The sequence below is a fragment of the Mercenaria mercenaria genome, chromosome 9, assembly GCF_021730395.1.
Source record: "Mercenaria mercenaria strain notata chromosome 9, MADL_Memer_1, whole genome shotgun sequence".
NCBI lineage: Eukaryota > Metazoa > Mollusca > Bivalvia > Venerida > Veneridae > Mercenaria > Mercenaria mercenaria.
Window position 1 is genome coordinate 17,488,865 of NC_069369.1, and position 19,906 is coordinate 17,508,770.

Here is a 19,906-nt window from a genome sequence, read left to right on the forward strand (position 1 = left end):
ATTTGGTCGTTTCCCTTTATACTTTTTATAAAATACACTAATGTTTCACATATTGCTACATATTGCATATCAATTCACCTTTCTGTTCAATGAAGCAGTGCTTTTACTAAAAGCATATCTAGTGTAAAACTAATTTGATCTTTCAATAAATGATCAGTAATTTGCAAATTTTCTTACGGATTTGCAAAGCATCAGTTTTAACAATATTAGAAAATATATATATTTTTAAACTGGAAGTCGCAAAAATGTGGTAAAGATTCAATCACTGATGGTAGGTGCGGATGGAAATATCCGATTCTCGGGTAATTGTTTACGGGGTGACTCGACAGAGCCTCGTTACCGCCAGAACAGTTAACCTCGAGCCAGATATTCCCATCTGCACCTACCACTAGTGAAAGAATCTTACAGATTAACATTAACAATTATATTTTACAGTCTTCAAATTGTGATTTCGTTCGTATTGTATTTTTCTGTTAAATTGGTTATTATAAATTGCTATGTAGACCTATTTTACCATGTCGTTCAGATTGCTGTGTACATGGTTTGGAAGAGTTGTAAATAAATAAATTTTGATCAATTAGAACTGGTATTGTACATCGTCTTACTTAATTTCGAGCAATATGTTTGTTAGCTTAATTAAAAAAGCATGATTTTTAAACCAAACAAAATGATCTTATTATGATTTATTGCGTTACGGCTTACCGACATGTTAATCACTTTAGCATTTTAAAAAGGTTTTGCAAATGAAACAGAATATTAATGAATAGCTTGTGTTTGATTAATAAAATTATTTTAGAACAATACTTTCAGTTTTCATACCACACCATTTTTTAGTTTTCCGGCCTACACGTTACTACGTGTCCAGTCAGTTATTCTGCTCTTTGTGTACGACATTTTCATAATTACTGTCCCTTAGCCCGCTGTAAAAAGTAAATACCGGGGTAACAGGGTTACGACTGAAAGCAATGGTCAAAAAGGTCTGTTTGTAAAACACGCATGCCCCTCATGATGGCCTCCCGAGATCACTATGGCCTGACCGCAAAAAACAATAGGGGTTATCTACTGACCACAGGCAACCATCCTAAAAGGTTTGATTCCTGTAGGACAAAGCATTCTTTGGTTATCAATAGGGAACCCATCGTCGACAGACAGACAGACTTTGACACAAACACTAGCTTTCTTCAGTTATAGATAGAAAAGATTTCCAAGTCAAGGACACCATGACCTTGCCCATGACCTTATAACAGCCGACCTAAAAATCGATAGGAGTCATCTACAAAAGATAGGGGTTCGTGTGCCGCAGCGTTTTTTAGTTATCGTTTTCAGTCTCAGTCACTATGACCTCAAACTTTGACCTATTTTGACCTACTGACCCCCAAAACAATAGAGATGTTCTACTGACCAAAGGCAATCATCCTATGAAGTTTGACGAATGTAGGCCAAAGCGTTCTTTAGTTATTCCAGTGGAAACCGCTTTCAGTCTCTAGGTCACTGTGACCTTGATCTTGACTTACTGACCACCAAAACATTAGGATCTTCTACAGACTACAGGTTATCATCCTATGAAGTCTGACGCCTGTATGCAAACTCGTTATTCAGTTATCGACTGCAAATTGTTTTCAATCTCAAGGTCATTGTGACCTTGACCTTTGACCTATTGACCCCAAAACCTAAGGGTCTTCTACCGACCACAGGCAATCACCCTATGAAGTTTGACGCCCGTATACCAGCGCGTTATTCAGTTATCGCGTGCAAACTGTTTTCAATCTCAAGGTCACTGTGACCTTGATCTTTGACCTATTGACCTCAAAGCCTTAAGGTCTTCTACCGAACACAGGCAATCATCCTACGAACTCTGATGCCTGTGTGCCAAATCATTCTTCAGTTATCGAGTGGAAACTGTTTTCAGTCTCAAGGTCATTGTGTAGCCCGCCCGCTTAGCTCAATAGGGAGAGCGCAGATCTACGGATCGCGGGGTCGTGAGTTCGAGCCCTGGACGAGGCGTATGTTCTCCGTGACGATTTGGTAGAAGACATCGTGTCTGAAATCATTCGTCCTCCACCTCTGTTGCATGTGGGGAAGTTGGCAGTTACTTGCGGAAAACAGGTTTGTACTGGTACAGAATCCAGGAACACTGGTTAGGGTAACTGCCCGCCATTACATAACTGAAATACTGTTGAAAAACGACATTAAACCCAAAACAAGAGCTGTCCGTAAGACAGCCAAGCTCGACTATTCGAAATATTGTCACAGAAGCAGGAAATTATTACCCAAAATGTTAAATATCAAAAGAGTTTTAAGTTCGAAACGGGACATAATTTGACCAAAATGCATATCAGTTATGGGACTTGATGCTATCAACTAGTTTAATAACCCCGAAGAAACATGTGAAGTTTCAATTCCATATCTGCATTAGTTTTGGAGATAGTAACTTGCATGTAAAACTTTAACCAGAATTTTCTAAGTCCAAAAGGGGGCATAATTTGCTCAAAATACATGTTAAGAGTTATGGAACTTGACCCAGTGAGGTTGGTAACTGACCTAGAAAAAGAATAAATAAGTTTCAAAGCTATATGCCTTTTGGTAATAGCTGTATGTACTTGTACGCAAAACTTAACCAGGATTTTCTAAGTCCAAAAGGGGGCATAATTTGCCCAAAATACATGTCAGAGTTATGGGACTTGATTCTATCAACTAGTTTTATAACCCCGAAGACACATGTGAAGTTTCAATTTAATATCTGCATTAGTTTTGGAGATAGTAACTTGCATGTAAAACTTTAACCAGGATTTTCTAAGTCCAAAAGGGGGCATAATTTGCTCAAAATACATGTCAGAGTTATGGGACTTGGCCCAGTGAGGTAGGTAATTGATCTAGAAAAAGAAAAATAAGTTTCAAATCAATATGCCTTTTAGTAATAGCTGTATGTACTTGCACGCAAAACTTTAACCAGAATTTTCTAAGTCCAAAAGGGGGCATAATTTGGCCAAAATACATGTCAGAGTTATGGGACTTGACCCAGTGAGGTAGGTAATTGATCTAGAAAAAGAAAAAATAAATTTCAAATCTATATGCCTTTTAGTAATAGCTGTATGTACTTGCACGCAAAACTTTAACCAAAATTTTCTAAGTACAAAAGGGGGCATAATTTGGCCAAAATGAAGGTCAGAGTTATGGGACTTGGTGCTATCAACTAGTTTTATAACCCCAAAGACACATGTGAAGTTTCAATTCAATATCTGCATTAGTTTTGGAGATAGTAACTTGCATGTAAAACTTTAACCAGAATTTTCTAAGTCCAAAAGGGGGCATAATTTGCTCAAAATACATGTTAGAGTTATGGAACTTGACCCAGTGAGGTTGGTAATTGACCTAGAAAAAGAATAAATAAGTTTCAAAGCTATATGCCTTTAAATGATAGCTGTATGTACTTGCATGCAAAAACTTAACCAAGGTGAGACGCCGACGCCGACGCCGACGCCGACGCCGACGCCGACGCCAGGGTGAGTAGAATAGCTAGACTATTCTTCGAATAGTCGAGCTAACAAACAAACAATCAAGGTCATTGTGACTTTGACCTATTGGTCATAAAAACTGTATGAGCCATCTACTGACCACAGGCAATCATCCTATGAAGCTTGGCGCATGTAGGTCAAAGCGTTCGTCAGTTCGCGATCTGAAACAGTTTCATTCTCAAAGTCACTGTGACCTTGACCTTTAACCTACTGTCCCCAAAAACGACAGGGGTCATAAACTGACCACAGAAAATCATCCTATGAAGTTTGACGCCTTTGACGCAAAACTTACTTCAGTTATCGATCGGAAACTGTTTTCAGTCTCAATGGCATTGTGACCATGACCTTTTTTCTACTGAACCCAAAAACACTAATCAAAGAAGTTTGACGCCTATAGGCCAAAGCGTTCTTCAGTAATCGATTAGAAACGATTTTCAGTCTCAAGGTCACTGTGACATTCACCTTTGACCCCCATCCTAAAAAACAACAAAAATTCAAGAGGACGAAATGGGCCTAAGCCCCTCACCTGAAGAAACCCATAACCATATGACTTTGCTTCTAACTAGGTTTGGTGAAAATACTTTAAGCTGTTCATTAAAACAGGAGTTATTAAAAGTTTTTTTCTATACTTTGCTGTCACGCACCAAAAACACATAACCATCAGAAGAAATCATTCAAAGGTATTTCTACTTTAACTCTAGTCTCTAGTGGCTCTTAAAAGGGCCCAAGTGCCCGCATTTGAACAAATTTAGCATAAGACATTATAATGATGTTACAGACAAAGTTTGATGAAGATCCATGTAGCGGTTCATGAGAAGAAGTACTTTAAAGTTATATCTATTTTTAGCTCTAGCGGCCCCTAAAATGGACCAAGCTCCTGCCTACGCCCTGCCCCCCCCCCCCCCCCACCCCACTACATTGAACAAAATACCTTATAATGATGCTACAGACCAAGTTTGATGAAGATTCATCGAGAGGTTCATGAGAAATCGTTGAAAGCTATTTTTATTTTTTTTTTTTACTTTTAATAGCAGACCCTACAAGGGGCCGACTGCCCCCATTTGTGAAAATTTGAGAGAGGACTTTATATGATGTCACAACACAATGTTTGATGAAGATCCATGAAGCAGTTCCTGAGAAGAAGTCGTTTAAAGGTATTTCTAATTTAAGGTCTAGTGGCCCCTAAAAGAGGCCAAGTGCCCCTATTTATATAAATTGGGAGAGGACCTTATAATAATGCTACTGACCAAGTTTGATGAATGTCTATCAAGTGGTTCATGAGAAGAAGTCTATTAAAGGTTTTTCTATTTTTAGTTCTAGTGGGCCCCCAAAAAAGGACATAGTGCCCCCATGTGAACAAATTTGGGAGAGGACCTTATAATGATGCTACAAACAAAGTTCAATGAAGATCCATCTAGCGGTTCATGAGATAAAGCCGTTTAAAGGTATTTCTAATTTAAGCTCTAGTAGCCCCTACAAGGGGCCAAGTGCCCCCATTTGAACAAAATTTGGAGCGGTCCTTGTAATGATGCTACAAACAAAGTTCAATGAAGATCCATTTAGCGGTTGTTGAGATAAAGTCGTTTTAAAGGTATTTCTAATTTAAGCTCTAGTGGCCCCTACAAGGGGCCAAGTGCCCCCATTTGGACAAAATTGGGAGAGGTCCTTGTAATGATGCCACAGACCATGGCATGGTGCTTCCTTCTGAGCACATCACATACTGATATTTGGGTTTCTTCCCTTTGCCCTCATCGCATGAAATTTCATATGATACAACATTTTTCACTTCAAAGATTTACTGTTAACTGATACATGTATTTATAAACTTATTAATTTTTTAACTATTTGTATATATTGTAGGTAATGGCTGCCTCTTAATATTATATCGGGGTGGGGGTTTGAAAGAGAGCAGGTCTGCATAGTTCCAGCCTCTGAAACAACTGAAAGTAAAGTATATGAGAATGTAATATTTAACCTTATTACTTTTGATGCTGGAGCATACGACAGTGAACATTCTGTGTTTATGTAAATAACAGACGTCGACTATTTCGATTCTGGATAGTGACATTGGGCGTATCTACAGAAGCAAGAGCTACTGCTGGAGTAATTTATACCTGTGCAATACCACTTTCATGTGTGAAGTTTAGGTGTGGTGAGGGGGTTGGAACTCACATCATATTGACCTTATGCTTATCAAATATTCCAAAATTTTGATTAAGCAAATAAGAAATATTTTCGGTTTTTCTTCCCGGGGGAGGGGGTTGTTGAGGCGCATCCAGGACAAGTGCTGTTCTAGCATGATGCCAAATACTACCAAAGGGGACAAGCTTAATCATTTGAACTTGATAGAGGCTCATGCCATGATGCTACTGACAAAGTTTGGTGTAATTCTGACCACTAGTTTCAGAGAATTGTTTAAGTAAACCATCCACCTACACTAATAGCTCACCATGAACAAAGTTCAGCTGAGCAAAACATGAGGTTATCTCATAATGTCAAAGATTTCTGTTAAGTTGTGTTAAGTTTGAAAGCATTTGGCAAAAACGTTTTTTAGTAACCTGCTTACATGCGAAGCTTTAACTAACATTTCTAGGTAAACAGGTCAACAGGAAATTGTAACAGCGTTACAAACACCCTCAACCTAGGGACATTTTTCATGAAACATATTGCATGCCAATAGAACATCTTTTTTCAAAGTAAGAGGGACAACATATTAAAAGTTTATAAGTTGTAACTATATATCATGAAGAGGTATGTAGTTTGAAAATATCTGGAAATCTATTATTGGTGAATTCTTTCTAATGTTAATATCTGTACTTCAAAGATTTAGTGTGATTTTATTTTCAAATTGGTAAAAAAAAAAAGAAATAACAAGAGCTGTTGGGAGACAGCAATGCTCGACTATTGATAAGCCTTGTCAACTGGATGAATATAGAAGTCAACAAGAGCGCCAGAATGCCCCAATATATGCCCATCATAGCAAAATAACTTTAAACCAGCACCTGTATATGCAAATGGAATTTTAATTCTGTGGTTGTGATGTAATTCTTGGAGACATCATTTCGAAGTGACCGATTTGGAAATATATTATTATCACATGATACAAAAACAAACCCAAGAATTGCTAGATCAACAAGCACATTCAGTGAATATGTATCCCCCACCGAATGGGACAAAGGTTTCACCCTTGAAGAACTTAAGTGCAACTGAATTCATAACATTAATCAAATTTAAGCTACCTAAAATGAAACAAAAAATGGTCTCTATGAAAGCTACCTATTTACCAGGTTTGGTCTGCTTACTTCATTCCTAACTGAAGTTATTGTGAGAAAAGCACTTTTCCATTTTCAGTAATGATGATCTTGACCTTTACCCAAGCAACCCTAAATGTATCTTAAACCATGGCCTCCATGCCAGCTTCCTAAATTTCGAGTTTGGACCCAATACCTTATTCGTTAGTGATTTTATGGATCAGAAACAATTTTCTATTTGTTGTGACAGTAACCTTGACCCCAGTGACCAGAATGCATCCTGTACACGAGTTTCAAAGAAAGCTATTTAAGTACTAAGCTTAATCACAATATCCCATAGCAGAGGTGGACCTTATAGACATTTAATTTGCAAAGAAATGTCCTAAACAGTACATATTTTACAAGTACTAAGGGCCAAAACTAACGTGTTCCTGAAATAATTTTGCTGAATATTGCAGGGCAACATTTCCTTAATACAATTCATGTTATCATGATGTTTTATTGAAATCCTTCAAACAATGTATGAAATATGACTTTGGATGGCCAAAAATGGAACAAGAGTGTCATGATGACCCTGAATCGCTCACCTGAGTAATATGAGCCACATGTTTAAAATGGCAAACTAATGCTAAAATATTAGAAAGTAGGTCAGTAGGTCACATTCATGGTCACTGAGAGGCAGTTTTAATATTGGTGTTCAAAACTGTACATGTCATCCAAATTTCAAGGCTGTATCTTAAAAAACAAGAAAGTAGGGTAGTAGGTCAAGGTCAGTCAAGTGACCCCTAATCACTTGGGATCATCAGGTAATTATAATTACGCAGTCTAGGAAATATGATCTGATCATTTCTGAAGAATTTATTCCTATATAACTCATACAACAAGTGACCCCCTGGGCGGGGCCTCTTTTCACCCCAGGGGCATAATTTGAACAATCTTGTTAGAGATCCACTAGGCAATGCTACATACCAAATATCAACGGCCTAGGCTTTGAACTTTCAGACAAGTTTTTTTCCCTATAGATATGTCTATGTTAAATTTGGGACCCCTAGGGCTGGGACTCTTTTCACCCCAGGGGCATAATTTGAACAATTTTGGTAGAGGAACCACTAGGCAAGGCAACATACCAAATATCAAAAGCCTATGCCTTGCAGTTTAAGGCAAGAAGATTTTTAAGGTAGTTTTTTCCTATATAAGTCTATGTAAAACTTGAGACCCCACCCCCACGGGGCAGGGCCTTTTTTCACCCCAGTGTTATAACCTGAACAATTTTGGTAGAGGACTACAAGGCAATGCAACATACAAAATATCGAAAGCCTAGGCCTTGCAATTTCAGAAAAGAAGATTTTTAAAGTTTTTTCCTATATAAGTCTATGTAAAACTTGAGACCCCCCCCCCCCCCCCGGGCAGGGCCTTTTTTCACCCCAGTGTTATAATTTGAACAATTTTGGTAGAGGACTACAAGGCAATGCTACATACCAAATATCAAAGGCCTAGGTCTTGTGGTTTTAGACAAGAAGATTTTTAAAGTTTTTTCCTGTAGAAGTCTATGTAAAACTTGTGACCCCCAGGGCAGGGCCTCTTTTCACCCCAGGGGCACAATTTGAACAATCTTATTAGAGGACCATTAGATGATGTTACACGCCAAACATCAAGGTTCTACACCTTGCGATTTTGGATAAGAAGATTTTTAAAGTTTTTCCTTTCGGTTGCCATGGCAACCAGAGTTCTGCATGGAATTTAATTCTTTGAACAATTTTGAAAGGGGGCCACCGAAGGATCATTCCTGTGAAGTTTGATGTAATTCTGCCCAGTGATTTCAAGAAAAAGATTTTTTAGAAAATATTGACTGACAGATGCGCACGACGGACATTGAGCGGTCACAAAAGCTCAACATGAGCCTTTGGCTCAGGTGAGCTAATAAAAACACTATTATGACTCTGGATGGACAGAAAATGGACTATTTGTGTATTATATATACACAAGTAAAAAGGGCCATAAATCGTGTCTCCCTGTAACTTGCAGGGCCTCACTGCCCTATAGCAGTTAACATTTCTACCATATTTTATTAAATCCTTCCAACTCTAGACAGACAGAAAATAGGCTATTTATGTACTATATATAAGTACTAGTGTTTTGGGGGTCAAATGTCAAGGTCACAGTGACCTTGAGACTGAAAACGGTTTCTGAAAGATAACTGAAGTATGCTTTGGACACTTGGCAATTATGTGAGGTTTGGTCATTCAAGCCTTAATATTTTGATTATAAGCTTTTAACATTTATTTATTTTATTTTATTTTATTTGGGTTTTACGGCGCACCAACATAGTATAGGTTATATGGCGCCAAACAGGACTACAAAATTTAACATTTAGGACAGACAGATAGATGCATGGACAGTTGGACAAACAACGCCAAAATGATATCCCTCCGCCTTCAGGGAAGGATAACAAAAACAAGAAAGTTACCTTAGGTACCTGTGACCTTGACCTTTGCACATGACATATTTCTTATAAAAGTAAATATTTATGCAAAGTTATTCAAATATACATTCATGCATTAAAGTTAGAAAACAGACAAAACTAAATGTGTGTCCATAGGACACAGGTGCCCCCACTCTGGTCCAACTGTGTGAGATCCAAATTATAACATATGGAGCACAACTTCCCCATGCTGAATAACAACCCAAAGGAGTCTGATAACTCTGGGTCAAATACTTTTTGAGATATGCACAAAATAAATTTAGACGGACGGACAGGGGCAACTCTATGTGGCCCCCTCAAAAATTGTAGGTGGGGGGGGGGGGGGGGGGTACAAAAACGTTTCATCTCAAAGTGTGACCTTGACCTTGAGCAAGGGGTCTGAGTCTTAAATGCAAATTTCAATTTGTTATGCCGTGTGCCAAGTAACTTGAATATCCATTCATGCAAACTAAATTTATTGTCTAGACACAAGAAATGACCTATTATCTTTGACCTCCAAGTTTGACCTTGGTCTTGTGCTTGACACATCGTCTGAATGTAATTTCCAAAGTCCTTGATGAATGGCAGTGTTGTGAACCAGATCCTGTTGACCTTGACCTTGGAGCTAGGGTCTTGCGCATGACATGTCGCCTTATTATTGGGAACATTTTTGCCAAAAAATTTCAAAATCCCTTCATGGATGAAAGTTATGGAACAGATACAAAGTGTGATGAATGGACAAATGGGTGGATGTAGCCCCATATTTATGTCCCCTGTTTTCCTTTGAAAACAGCAGAGGACAACCAGCAAATTCAGCGAATTTATACCCCACCTGAATAGGTTTTGTTATTGAGGCCAGTATTTTGAAAGATAATTAATTTCCAGATATATACAAGCTATGTACAGGATTTAGCCATGTTTATTGGTTCACTGACTGATTTGAGTAAAGTGTAATTTATTTTTTTAAGTATAGAATCAGCTTGAGGTAATGGAAAATAGAAAGTAGAAGGGCTTTTTCGGAAAAAATGTACATCTCCCCCAACCTCAGCCTGTGCATATTGTACAAGTATTCGTTAACTGACCTTAAAACGAATAGGGGTCATCTACTGATTAAGACCACCTGTGTGTGTATAGATTAAGGGCAATAACTCTGCAGTTACTCCAGAAATCCTTAAGAAACGTGCATGCACCACCACACACTAGTGACTGATTTTTCATTTAAATTTCATAAAAATCCATCAATAAATTTCTCTGCTACCTTGGACTTTGTGGATTGTAAACAATTAATTAAATTGCAATAACTCTGCAGTTACTGAAGTAATCTGGACGAAAGTTGCATTTGCACCACTGCCCTGTAGTGACCAAATTTTGTGAAAAATTTCATGAAGGTCCATTAACAGATTACTTAGTTACAGTCAAAAAATACTATTGTTTCAACAAATGAAGGGAAAAACTAGACTTTTGCTGGGTCAAGAGGGACAATACCATATATAACCAAATAATAATTGTGAGGTTTGGCGATTCTAGCTAAAATACTTTTTTCAATTGTAAGAATTTTCAGGTTTGAGGGGTTAGGCCAAAAAGGGGGATAAATTTAAAGCGGTATGCCTCCATATCGTTCGACAACAAAAAAATTTTTTTTTAGCTATCTTGAAATAAATGCTATTATTAAGGCTTTAAAACTTAATTACTGACAAACTTTATGTTACGGAAACACACGAGAATTTGCCGTTTTTACTACATTTTATGATGAAAATCGAAAAGCATTTGTCACACTATCACTCAAGGTAAACTGTTTCGATTATAAACAATTAAATATCTATATTTTGAAGTAATTATTCACTACTTAAGCTATAGTGCTTTTGGTTATGACGACTGGGAAATGTCTTTATTGCCGCAGAGGTCTGGGGTTCGATTCTTGACGCAGTCGTCTTTTTTTCTTGATTTGGAATTTTTAAAATATTTTAGGAACAAAAATACATATTCTAACGTTCATAATGTGACCAAAACTTCAATTTGAAAGAAAGATTTTTAGCCAAATCTGGAGGCATGCTGCTTTAACAAAATAGAAGCTGGAGTTGTGTAACTTGTCCTGCCAGGTCATCTCACAATGCCAATACATGTGTTAAGTTTGAAGGCATTTGGCCTAGTAGTTTTACAGAAACCCGTTTTACTCACAGAACTTATGGGACATTGATGCAAGGGTGACAAAAAAGCTGTACTACTTCAAAATTTTCAAATAGTCGAGCTAATAATCTGACATGAAATCTTGAAAGTATGTGCAGGTCTACTTCATGTAGATTTGTTTTGCTGCGTTAAAGTTGCACCCACACAATTATAAGTCATATGGCAACTTTCTAGCTTTAAAGGTGGAGGTAGACCTAGCTGGATGGCTTCCTCTCAAGAATTCAATGCCCCAAGAGAGGCTCAACCCACTCATGATTAAAACAAGAGGACCATGATGGTCCTGAATCGCTCACCTCTTCCCACATGACCCAGTTTTGAGTATGACGTCGTTTTTTCTATTATTTGACATAGTGACCTAGTTTTTGAGCTCATGTGACCCAGTTTTGAACTTGACCTAGATATTATCAAGATAAAAATTCTGACCAATTTTCATGAAGATTCATTGAAAAATATGGTCTCTAGAGAGGTCACAAGGTTTTTCTATTATTTGACCTTTTGACCTAGTTTTCGAAGGTACGTGACCCTGTTTTGAGCTTTATCTAGATATCATCAAGGTGAACATTCTCACTAATTTTCATGAAGATCTCATGAAAAATATGGCCTCTAGAGAGGTCACAAGGTTTTTCTATTTTTATACCTACTGGCCTAGTTTTTGACCGCACGTGACCCAGTTTCAAAACTGACCTAGATATCATCAAGGTGAACATTCAGATCAATTTTCCTGAGTATCCATTGAAAAATATGGCCTCTAGAGAAGTCAAAAGATTTTAATAATTTTAGACCTACTGACCTAGTTTTTGTCCGCAGCTGACCCAGTTTCAAACTTGACCTAGATATCATCAAGATGAACATTCATACCAACTTTCATACAGATCCCATGAAAAGTATGGCCTCTAGAGAGGTCACAAGGTTTTTTTATAATTTGACCTACTGACCTAGTTTTTTAAGGCACGTGACCCAGTTTCAAATCTGACCTAGATATCATCAAGGTGAACATTCTCACTAATTTTTATGGAGATCCATTCACAAGTATGGCCTCTAAGGTCACAAGGTTTTTCTATTTTTAGACCTACTGACCTAGTTTTTGACCGCACATGACCCTGATTCGAAATTGACCTAGAAATCATCAAGATGAACATTCAGACCAATTTTCATACAGATCCCATGAAAAATATGGCCTTTAGAGAGGTCACAAGGTTTTTCTATTATTTGACCTACTGACCTAGTTTTTGATGGCACGTGACCCAGTTTCAAACTTGACCTAGATATCATCAAGGTGAACGTTCTAACCAATTTTCATGAAGATCTTGTGAAATATATGGCCTCTAGAGAAGTCACAAGGTTTTTCTATTTTTAGACCTACTGACCTAGTTTTTGAAGGCACGTGACCCAGTTTTGAACTTGACCTAGATATCATCAAGGTGAACATTCTGACCAATTTTCATGAAGATCTTGTTAAATATATGGCCTCTAGAGAGGTCAGAAGGTTTTTTCTATTTTTAGACCTACTGACCTAGTTTTTGATGGCACGTGACCCAGTTTCGAACTTGACCTAGATATCATCAAGATGAACATTCTGACCAACTTTCATAAAGATCCCATGAAAAATGTGACCTCTAGAGTGGTCACAAGCAAAAGTTTACGGACGCACGGACGGACGATGGACACCGCGCGATCACAAAAGCTCACCTTGTCACTTTGTGACAGGTGAGCTAAAAAGGCAGCACTTAATATTGGCGATGTAAACAGTTTCATTTCAGTGGATTAGAAACTAGGTCTTCGACAAGGGAGGGCGAGACCATAAATAAGAGCTCTGCAATATACACCAGAGTTATATCAGAGGATGGGAGCAAAATTTTAGTAACTTGACTGTCAGGAAAAACAAAGGGAAGAAATTAAAAAAAAAAAAAATTCTATGTCCACAAAAAAAAAAAATTACGTGATACAAATATGTCAAAATACACCTTAAAATTGCAGGTACCATCCATGTTGTACCACGGAAGTGTCCAGGTTTTCCCTTGTCTAATAATAAAAAATTACAAAATAATTTATTTATAGTAACATAAAAGGGAAGCAATTCAAAACTATATTGCATGTGAACTAAAAAGGACTCTGCCAAATAGAAACAAGAGCACTACAATATACACACAAAACAAAGTCATACGACTTTTGACCCTAAAGTGTGACCTTGACCTTGAAGCGAGCCATCCGCTCTGCACGTCATCTCCACATGGTGAACATTTGTGCCAAGTTTCTTTGAAATCCTTCAAGCAGTTTTGAAGCCAGCCATCTGAAACATGTGCTCTGCACGTCATCTTGATGTGGTGAACATTTGTGCTAAGTTTCTTTACAATCCTTCAAGCAGTTCAAGTGTTACAGAGCGGACACCGAACAAACTGATATGACCTTTGACCCCCAAGTGTGACCCTGACCTTGAAGTGAGCCATACAAAATACACGCTCTGCAAGTTGTCTTGATAAGATGAACATTTGTGTCAAGTGTTATTGAAACCCTTCAAGGGGTTCAGAGCTACAGAGCGGACAGACAGATGGACACCAGGGGTAGAACATAATACCTTCCTTCAGGTGTATAAAAATGTCAAGCAGATCTACACTTCATGGTGATCATGTGTGTAAGTTGTTTGCACCACAAATTACTTGCCACCGGCCTCAAGATGATTCCTTTATTGCAATATTACTAACAATCATTACTTGAGTAAAGATTTATTTATCATTTGACAACACACTGCTCACAACTGATCTAAGTCAAGTTACCTAAACAATGATTAAGATATTATTCAAATTACACCGAATGGGTTTTACTATTTTTTTGTTCACAGTTCAAGAAATATATTACTAATCTGTATTAGTAAGTTTAGTGACAAAAAACACACAAATAACGTTATTACTCAAACCAAAAAACAGATATGGGCATTACTTACATCCTGTAAATCCTCTACAATCATATTTAGTTATTTAAATTTAAAGAATGATAATGGATCAGAATTTGTTAAATACAGTCAAGTCTTTACCACACCTAAAAACATTTCCTTCTTAATTTTGTGTTAAATTTACAATTTTTGTGGAAATTACCAGGCATGTCTGGCAGTCAAACACATTTTGTGAACTCTCCTCATTTTAATGTTGAAATAGTAGCACAGCAATTTAATGCTGAATCTGTCTCCTATGCAAACTTTCAAATTCTTCCATAAAATTACTAAACTGACCCCTCAAACTTACTGAATATGAATAATGCCCATTTTGAAGTACAGCATGATTTAATGACTATCTATCTACAGATGAAAAATGAATACAAATGAAAAGTACACAGTGTTAACAATTAAATAAGCAGTATTTCTTGGATGTTACTGATAGTGTGTATAGCATAGTCATAGTAGTAAGTCCAAAATATCTTATATAAGCAACTTACATAATCATAGAAGTTCTAACTTACAATCAAACAAGCAAACAATGCTTTAATGACAACAACTGTTCATAAATTGGTTTGAAATACATTACAAATATAATGGTAGCAGTCATCTCATTGCTAAACTACGCATCGTGTACCAGTCCATTTTCAAAATTACACAATATTATAGATGCTGGTCTGGTGCTACTTTTTTCCATGAAGGAAACACAGTCACACTTTTAAATATCTAAGTCTAGTCATTGTGCGTTCAATTTTTCTCTTCCTTCTTTTCCTGGTCCTGTTGTTGGTCACCAGAGTCACTTGAACTGCTAGAGTCGCTACTTCCGCTGGATCCCTCTCGTTCCTGTGCCATCTGTGAATAAAAATTTCACATTTCATTTTTAACTTAACAAGAGCCGTCCGTAAGACAGTGCGCTCCACTATTTGAGGATTTGACAGTAAAATGAATATATGTCTCAATAAGAGACTTCTACTTTACACCAAGGGGCATAATTCTGTCAAGAACACAAATTAGGGTTATTGGGATTGTTACCACACATGCAGATGATGATGGTAAAGATATACTTTGAGTTTCAAGTCATTATCTTATATAGTAACAAAGTTATGTCCAGAAAACTAAGTTTGTTAAAAAATTTAAGTATGAAAAGGGCATAATTTGGTCAAACATACAAATCAAGAGTTATGGGGATTGTTACCACACATGCAGATGATGATGATAAAGTTACATTTTAAGTTTCAACTCTTTATCTTATCTTGCATTAAAGTTATATCCAAAAATCGAAGATTGCAAAAAAACTTTTTAAGTACAAAAGGGGCATAATTTTGTCAAAAATACAATTAAAGTTATGGGGTTTGTAACCACACATGCAGATGATGATTATAAAGAAATATGTTTAATTTAAAGTCATTATCTTTTAAAGTACCGAAGAGATGTCTATAAACGAAGCTTTGGAACAAATTTAACATGAAAATAATTCCCAGTAAAACATCTTGGTGACCTTGACCTTGGGTATAACGAGCCCAGCTCCTGAACATACTTTGTTTGTATGCTGGCAAATGTTTATGTAAAGTTACAGTAAGATATAAGAAATAGTAACATAGATATGACAGAAAAACAAAGGTTGCCGAAAAACTTTAACCTTAAAAAATAACCTAAGTATAACACCTTGGTGACCTTGACCTTGGGTATACTGGGCTCAGCCCCTACACATACTTTTTTTGTATACTGGACAATATTTATGTGACGGTACAGTAAGATATAAGCAATAGTAACAAAGATATGACAGAAAAACAAAGGTTCCCGAAAAACTTTAACCAAGAAAGGTCACGCCAACGCCGGGGTGAGTAGAATAGCCCCCCTATTCTCCGAATAGTGGAGCTAAAAACTGTTGCTTAAAAAAATGTCAATTTGAACTACTCAGGACACTGGCTGGTAATAAAGCAATTGCTGCACATAGGTCTGAAACTTAATTGGTAACGCCTTAGAAATTATGCACAAAATTAAGGTACAGCCAATACTGGACCTACATCAAATCTTCAAACATTTTATCCGACCAAGTGGTTCTTTCTCCTTGGCAAGAGAGAATTTACTGGATTTGAATTTAAGCTCACATAAATGGCTTGCAGATGAAATTTTTTTAAATTGGACCAAAGATTTTATGACATTGGATAGTTTCAAAAGTAAATATTTTGTGCAGAATGATCCCAACTTAATTTGTGGTCTCTTATCACTATTCCTTTTCCGACAAATCACAGGCAATGAGGTGTTTTTGTTTTTTTTGGTAATTTTGGAATGCTTGCTGTCATTTACAACAAGAGCTGTCCGTAAGACAGCCAAGCTCGACTATTCGAAATATTGTCCCAGAAACAGGAAAATATTACCCAAAAAGGTTAAATATCAAGAGTTTTAAGTTCAAAAGAGGGCATAATTTGACCAAAATGCGTATCAGTTATGGGACTTGCTGCTATCAACTAGTTTTATAACCCCGAAGGCACATGTCAAGTTTCAATTCAATATCTGCATTAGTTTTGGAGATAGACACTCGCATGTAAAACTTTAACCAAAATTTTCTAAGTCCAAAAGGGGGCATAATTTGCCCAAAATACATGCCAGAGTTATGGGACTTGACCCAGTGAGGTTGGTAATTGATCTAGAAAAAGAAAAAATAAGTTTCAAATCTATATACCTTTTAGTAATAGCTGTATGTACTTGCACGCAAAACTTTAACCAGAATTTGCTAAGTCCAAAAGGGGGCATAATTTGGCCAAAATGAAGGTCAGAGTTATGGGACTTGCTGCTATCAACTAGTTTTATAATCCCGAAGACACATGTGAAGTTTCAAATCAATATCTGCATTAGTTTTCGAGATAGTAACTTGCATGTAAAATTTTAACAAAAATTTTTTAAGTCCAAAAGGGGGCATAATTTGCCCAAAATACATGCCAGAGTTATGGGACTTGACCCAGTGAGGTTGGTAATTGATCTAGAAAAAGAAAAAATAAGTTTCAAAGCTATATGCCTTTTAAAAATAGCTGTATGTACTTGCACGCAAAACTTTAACCAGAATTTGCTAAGTCCAAAAGGGGGCATAATTTGGCCAAAATGAAGGTCAGAGTTATAGAACTTGCTGCTATCAACTAGTTTTATAACCCCGAAGACACATGTGAAGTTTCAAATCAATATCTGCATTAGTTTTGGAGATAGTAACTTGCATGTAAAACTTTAACCAAAATTTTCTAAGTCCAAAAGGGGGCATAATTTGCCCAAAATACATGTCAGAGTTATGGGACTTGACCCAGTGAGGTTGGTAATTGATCTAGAAAAAGAAAAAATAAGTTTCAAATCTATATGCATTTTAGAAATAGCTGTATGTACTTGCATGCAAAACTTAAACCAGAATTTGCTAAGTCCAAAAGGGGGCATAATTTGGCCAAAATGAAAGTCAGAGTTATGGGACTTGCTGCTATCAACTAGTTTTATAACCCCCGAAGACACATGTGAAGTTTCAAATCAATATCTGCATTAGCTTTGGAGATAGTAACTTGCATGTAAAACTTTAACCAAAATTTTCTAAGTCCAAAAGGGGGCATAATTTGGCCAAAATGAAGGTCAGAGTTATAGAACTTGCTGCTATCAACTAGTTTTATAACCCCGAAGACACATGTGAAGTTTCAAATCAATATCTGCATTAGTTTTGGAGATAGTAACTTGCATGTAAAACTTTAACCAAAATTTTCTAAGTCCAAAAGGGGGCATGATTTGCCCAAAATACATGTCAGAGTTATGGGACTTGACCCAGTGAGGTTGGTAATTGATCTAGAAAAAGAAAAATAAGTTTCAAATCTATATGCATTTTAGAAATAGCTGTATGTACTTGCATGCAAAACTTAAACCAGAATTTTCTAAGTCCAAAAGGGGGCATAATTTGGCCAAAATGAAAGTCAGAGTTATGGGACTTGCTGCTATCAACTAGTTTTATAACCCCCGAAGACACATGTGAAGTTTCAAATCAATATCTGCATTAGTTTTGGAGATAGTAACTTGCATGTAAAACTTTAACCAAAATTTTCTAAGTCCAAAAGGGGGCATAATTTGCTCAAAATACATGTCAGAGTTATGGGACTTGACCCAGAGAAGTTGGTAATTGACCTAGAAAAAGAAAAAATAAGTTTCAAAGCTATATGCCTTTAACTGATGGCTGTATGTACTTGCATGCAAAAACTTAACCAAGGTGTGACGCCGACGCCGACGCCAGGGTGAGTAGAATAGCTAGACTATTCTTTGAATAGTCGAGCTAAAAACTTACACTAATACATAAGGGCATGCCTATTAAATGGTTGACAAGTATCCATAGCAAAACTGATGACATTTACCAAGTTTTGTTTTGGTAATCTATAATTAGAAACTATTTTGAGGGTTGATGGAAACCTGTTATTAAATGAAGCCCTCGATTTATGATTGTGTAAATATGTGTTGCTTGTCTTTTACAGGAACTGTTTGGTTCCCTGAACTCTGCAAGCAAACTGAAAATGTCAGTTGTTTTATTTTCATTTAGCAAGTAGAACAAAATTATTTTTGCCAAAGTACAAAAGTAGAAAATCTGGCTATATTTCAACCCGATTTACCTTCTTGTACGCCATTTCAAAGAGAGCAAGGGAAGACTTCTGTAGCTCATCACACTTCTTCTTAATGTTTTCTGGATCTTCACTGTCCTTGTTAGCCAGAACCTGTCTTACCTCAGCTATCTGGGTCTTCAATTTCTCTACCTTCAAACACAGTCATAACAACTTTAGCTTCATGAAATTCTGAGTGCATAATTATCTATCTATGTTCAATGAAGTTTTGCCTCAACTTTACTAACAATAATTGGGTAATCTGTCTGCTTTTTTTGTAATATACCGTAAATTTAATTGTTCAAATTTCTAAATAGACAATGATTACAGGAACCGTACAATGCCAAATCCTTAAGTTAAATATATTTGATAAAAATATGCATTTGGAAGTTACACAAACCTCATCTTTAGGCAGTTGATCTTTGAACTCTTCCATCTTGGTCTCAGTCTGGTGAATGTTGCTCTCAGCCTGGTTCACAGCTTCAACAATCTCCTGTAATAAATAGAGTGGAAATACGATAAGCTGAAAACTAGTCAAGCTATTGTTGACTGCAAAAGGCCTTTATCATTCAAATCAGAATTCTTTTCACTGGTACAATATCCTTTCAGAAGCATTTGAATGAAAAGTTCTACCATTTTTCTGTTTAATACAAACCAAGTGAGAATACCTTTCTGAATGAAATACATTTCTAGCAGTAGCCTTACCTGTCTGAATGTGTAATGCCCAAAGCAATTCATAAGAAATACACAATTCCCCTTCAAAGCTTTGGTGCACGTTCATATACCATGCGTAAATGGTCAAACAACAAATATTCAAGTTGTCTGAGGGTAAGGAGCATGGATATACAATGTCACAAAAATGTTTGTCCCATGGAATGTTTCTTCATGTTAGAAACAATATTTTGCTATAAACTAAATGCTAACTAGAAAATGCTTTTGTAAAAAAGCGC

At 36.7% G+C, this 19,906-nt stretch overlaps 2 protein-coding genes across 3 annotated transcripts in view; one reads left to right on the forward strand and one right to left on the reverse strand.

The window, feature by feature from the left end:
- LOC123546591 (microspherule protein 1-like) overlaps positions 1-19,906 on the forward strand; it is a 247,089-nt gene that overhangs the window by 62,877 nt on the left and 164,306 nt on the right. The window lies entirely within an intron of this gene.
- Positions 14,122-19,906, reverse strand: part of LOC123546589 (stress-70 protein, mitochondrial-like) — a 41,791-nt gene continuing 36,006 nt past the window's right edge. Inside the window, exons 14-16 of the mRNA XM_053550906.1 lie at positions 19,357-19,449; positions 18,969-19,109; positions 14,122-15,195 (exon numbers count right to left, since the gene is read on the reverse strand). Of these exons, the coding sequence (XP_053406881.1) occupies positions 15,091-15,195; positions 18,969-19,109; positions 19,357-19,449 (339 nt within the window). The 3' untranslated portion in view covers positions 14,122-15,090. The remainder of the gene's footprint in view (positions 15,196-18,968; positions 19,110-19,356; positions 19,450-19,906) is intronic.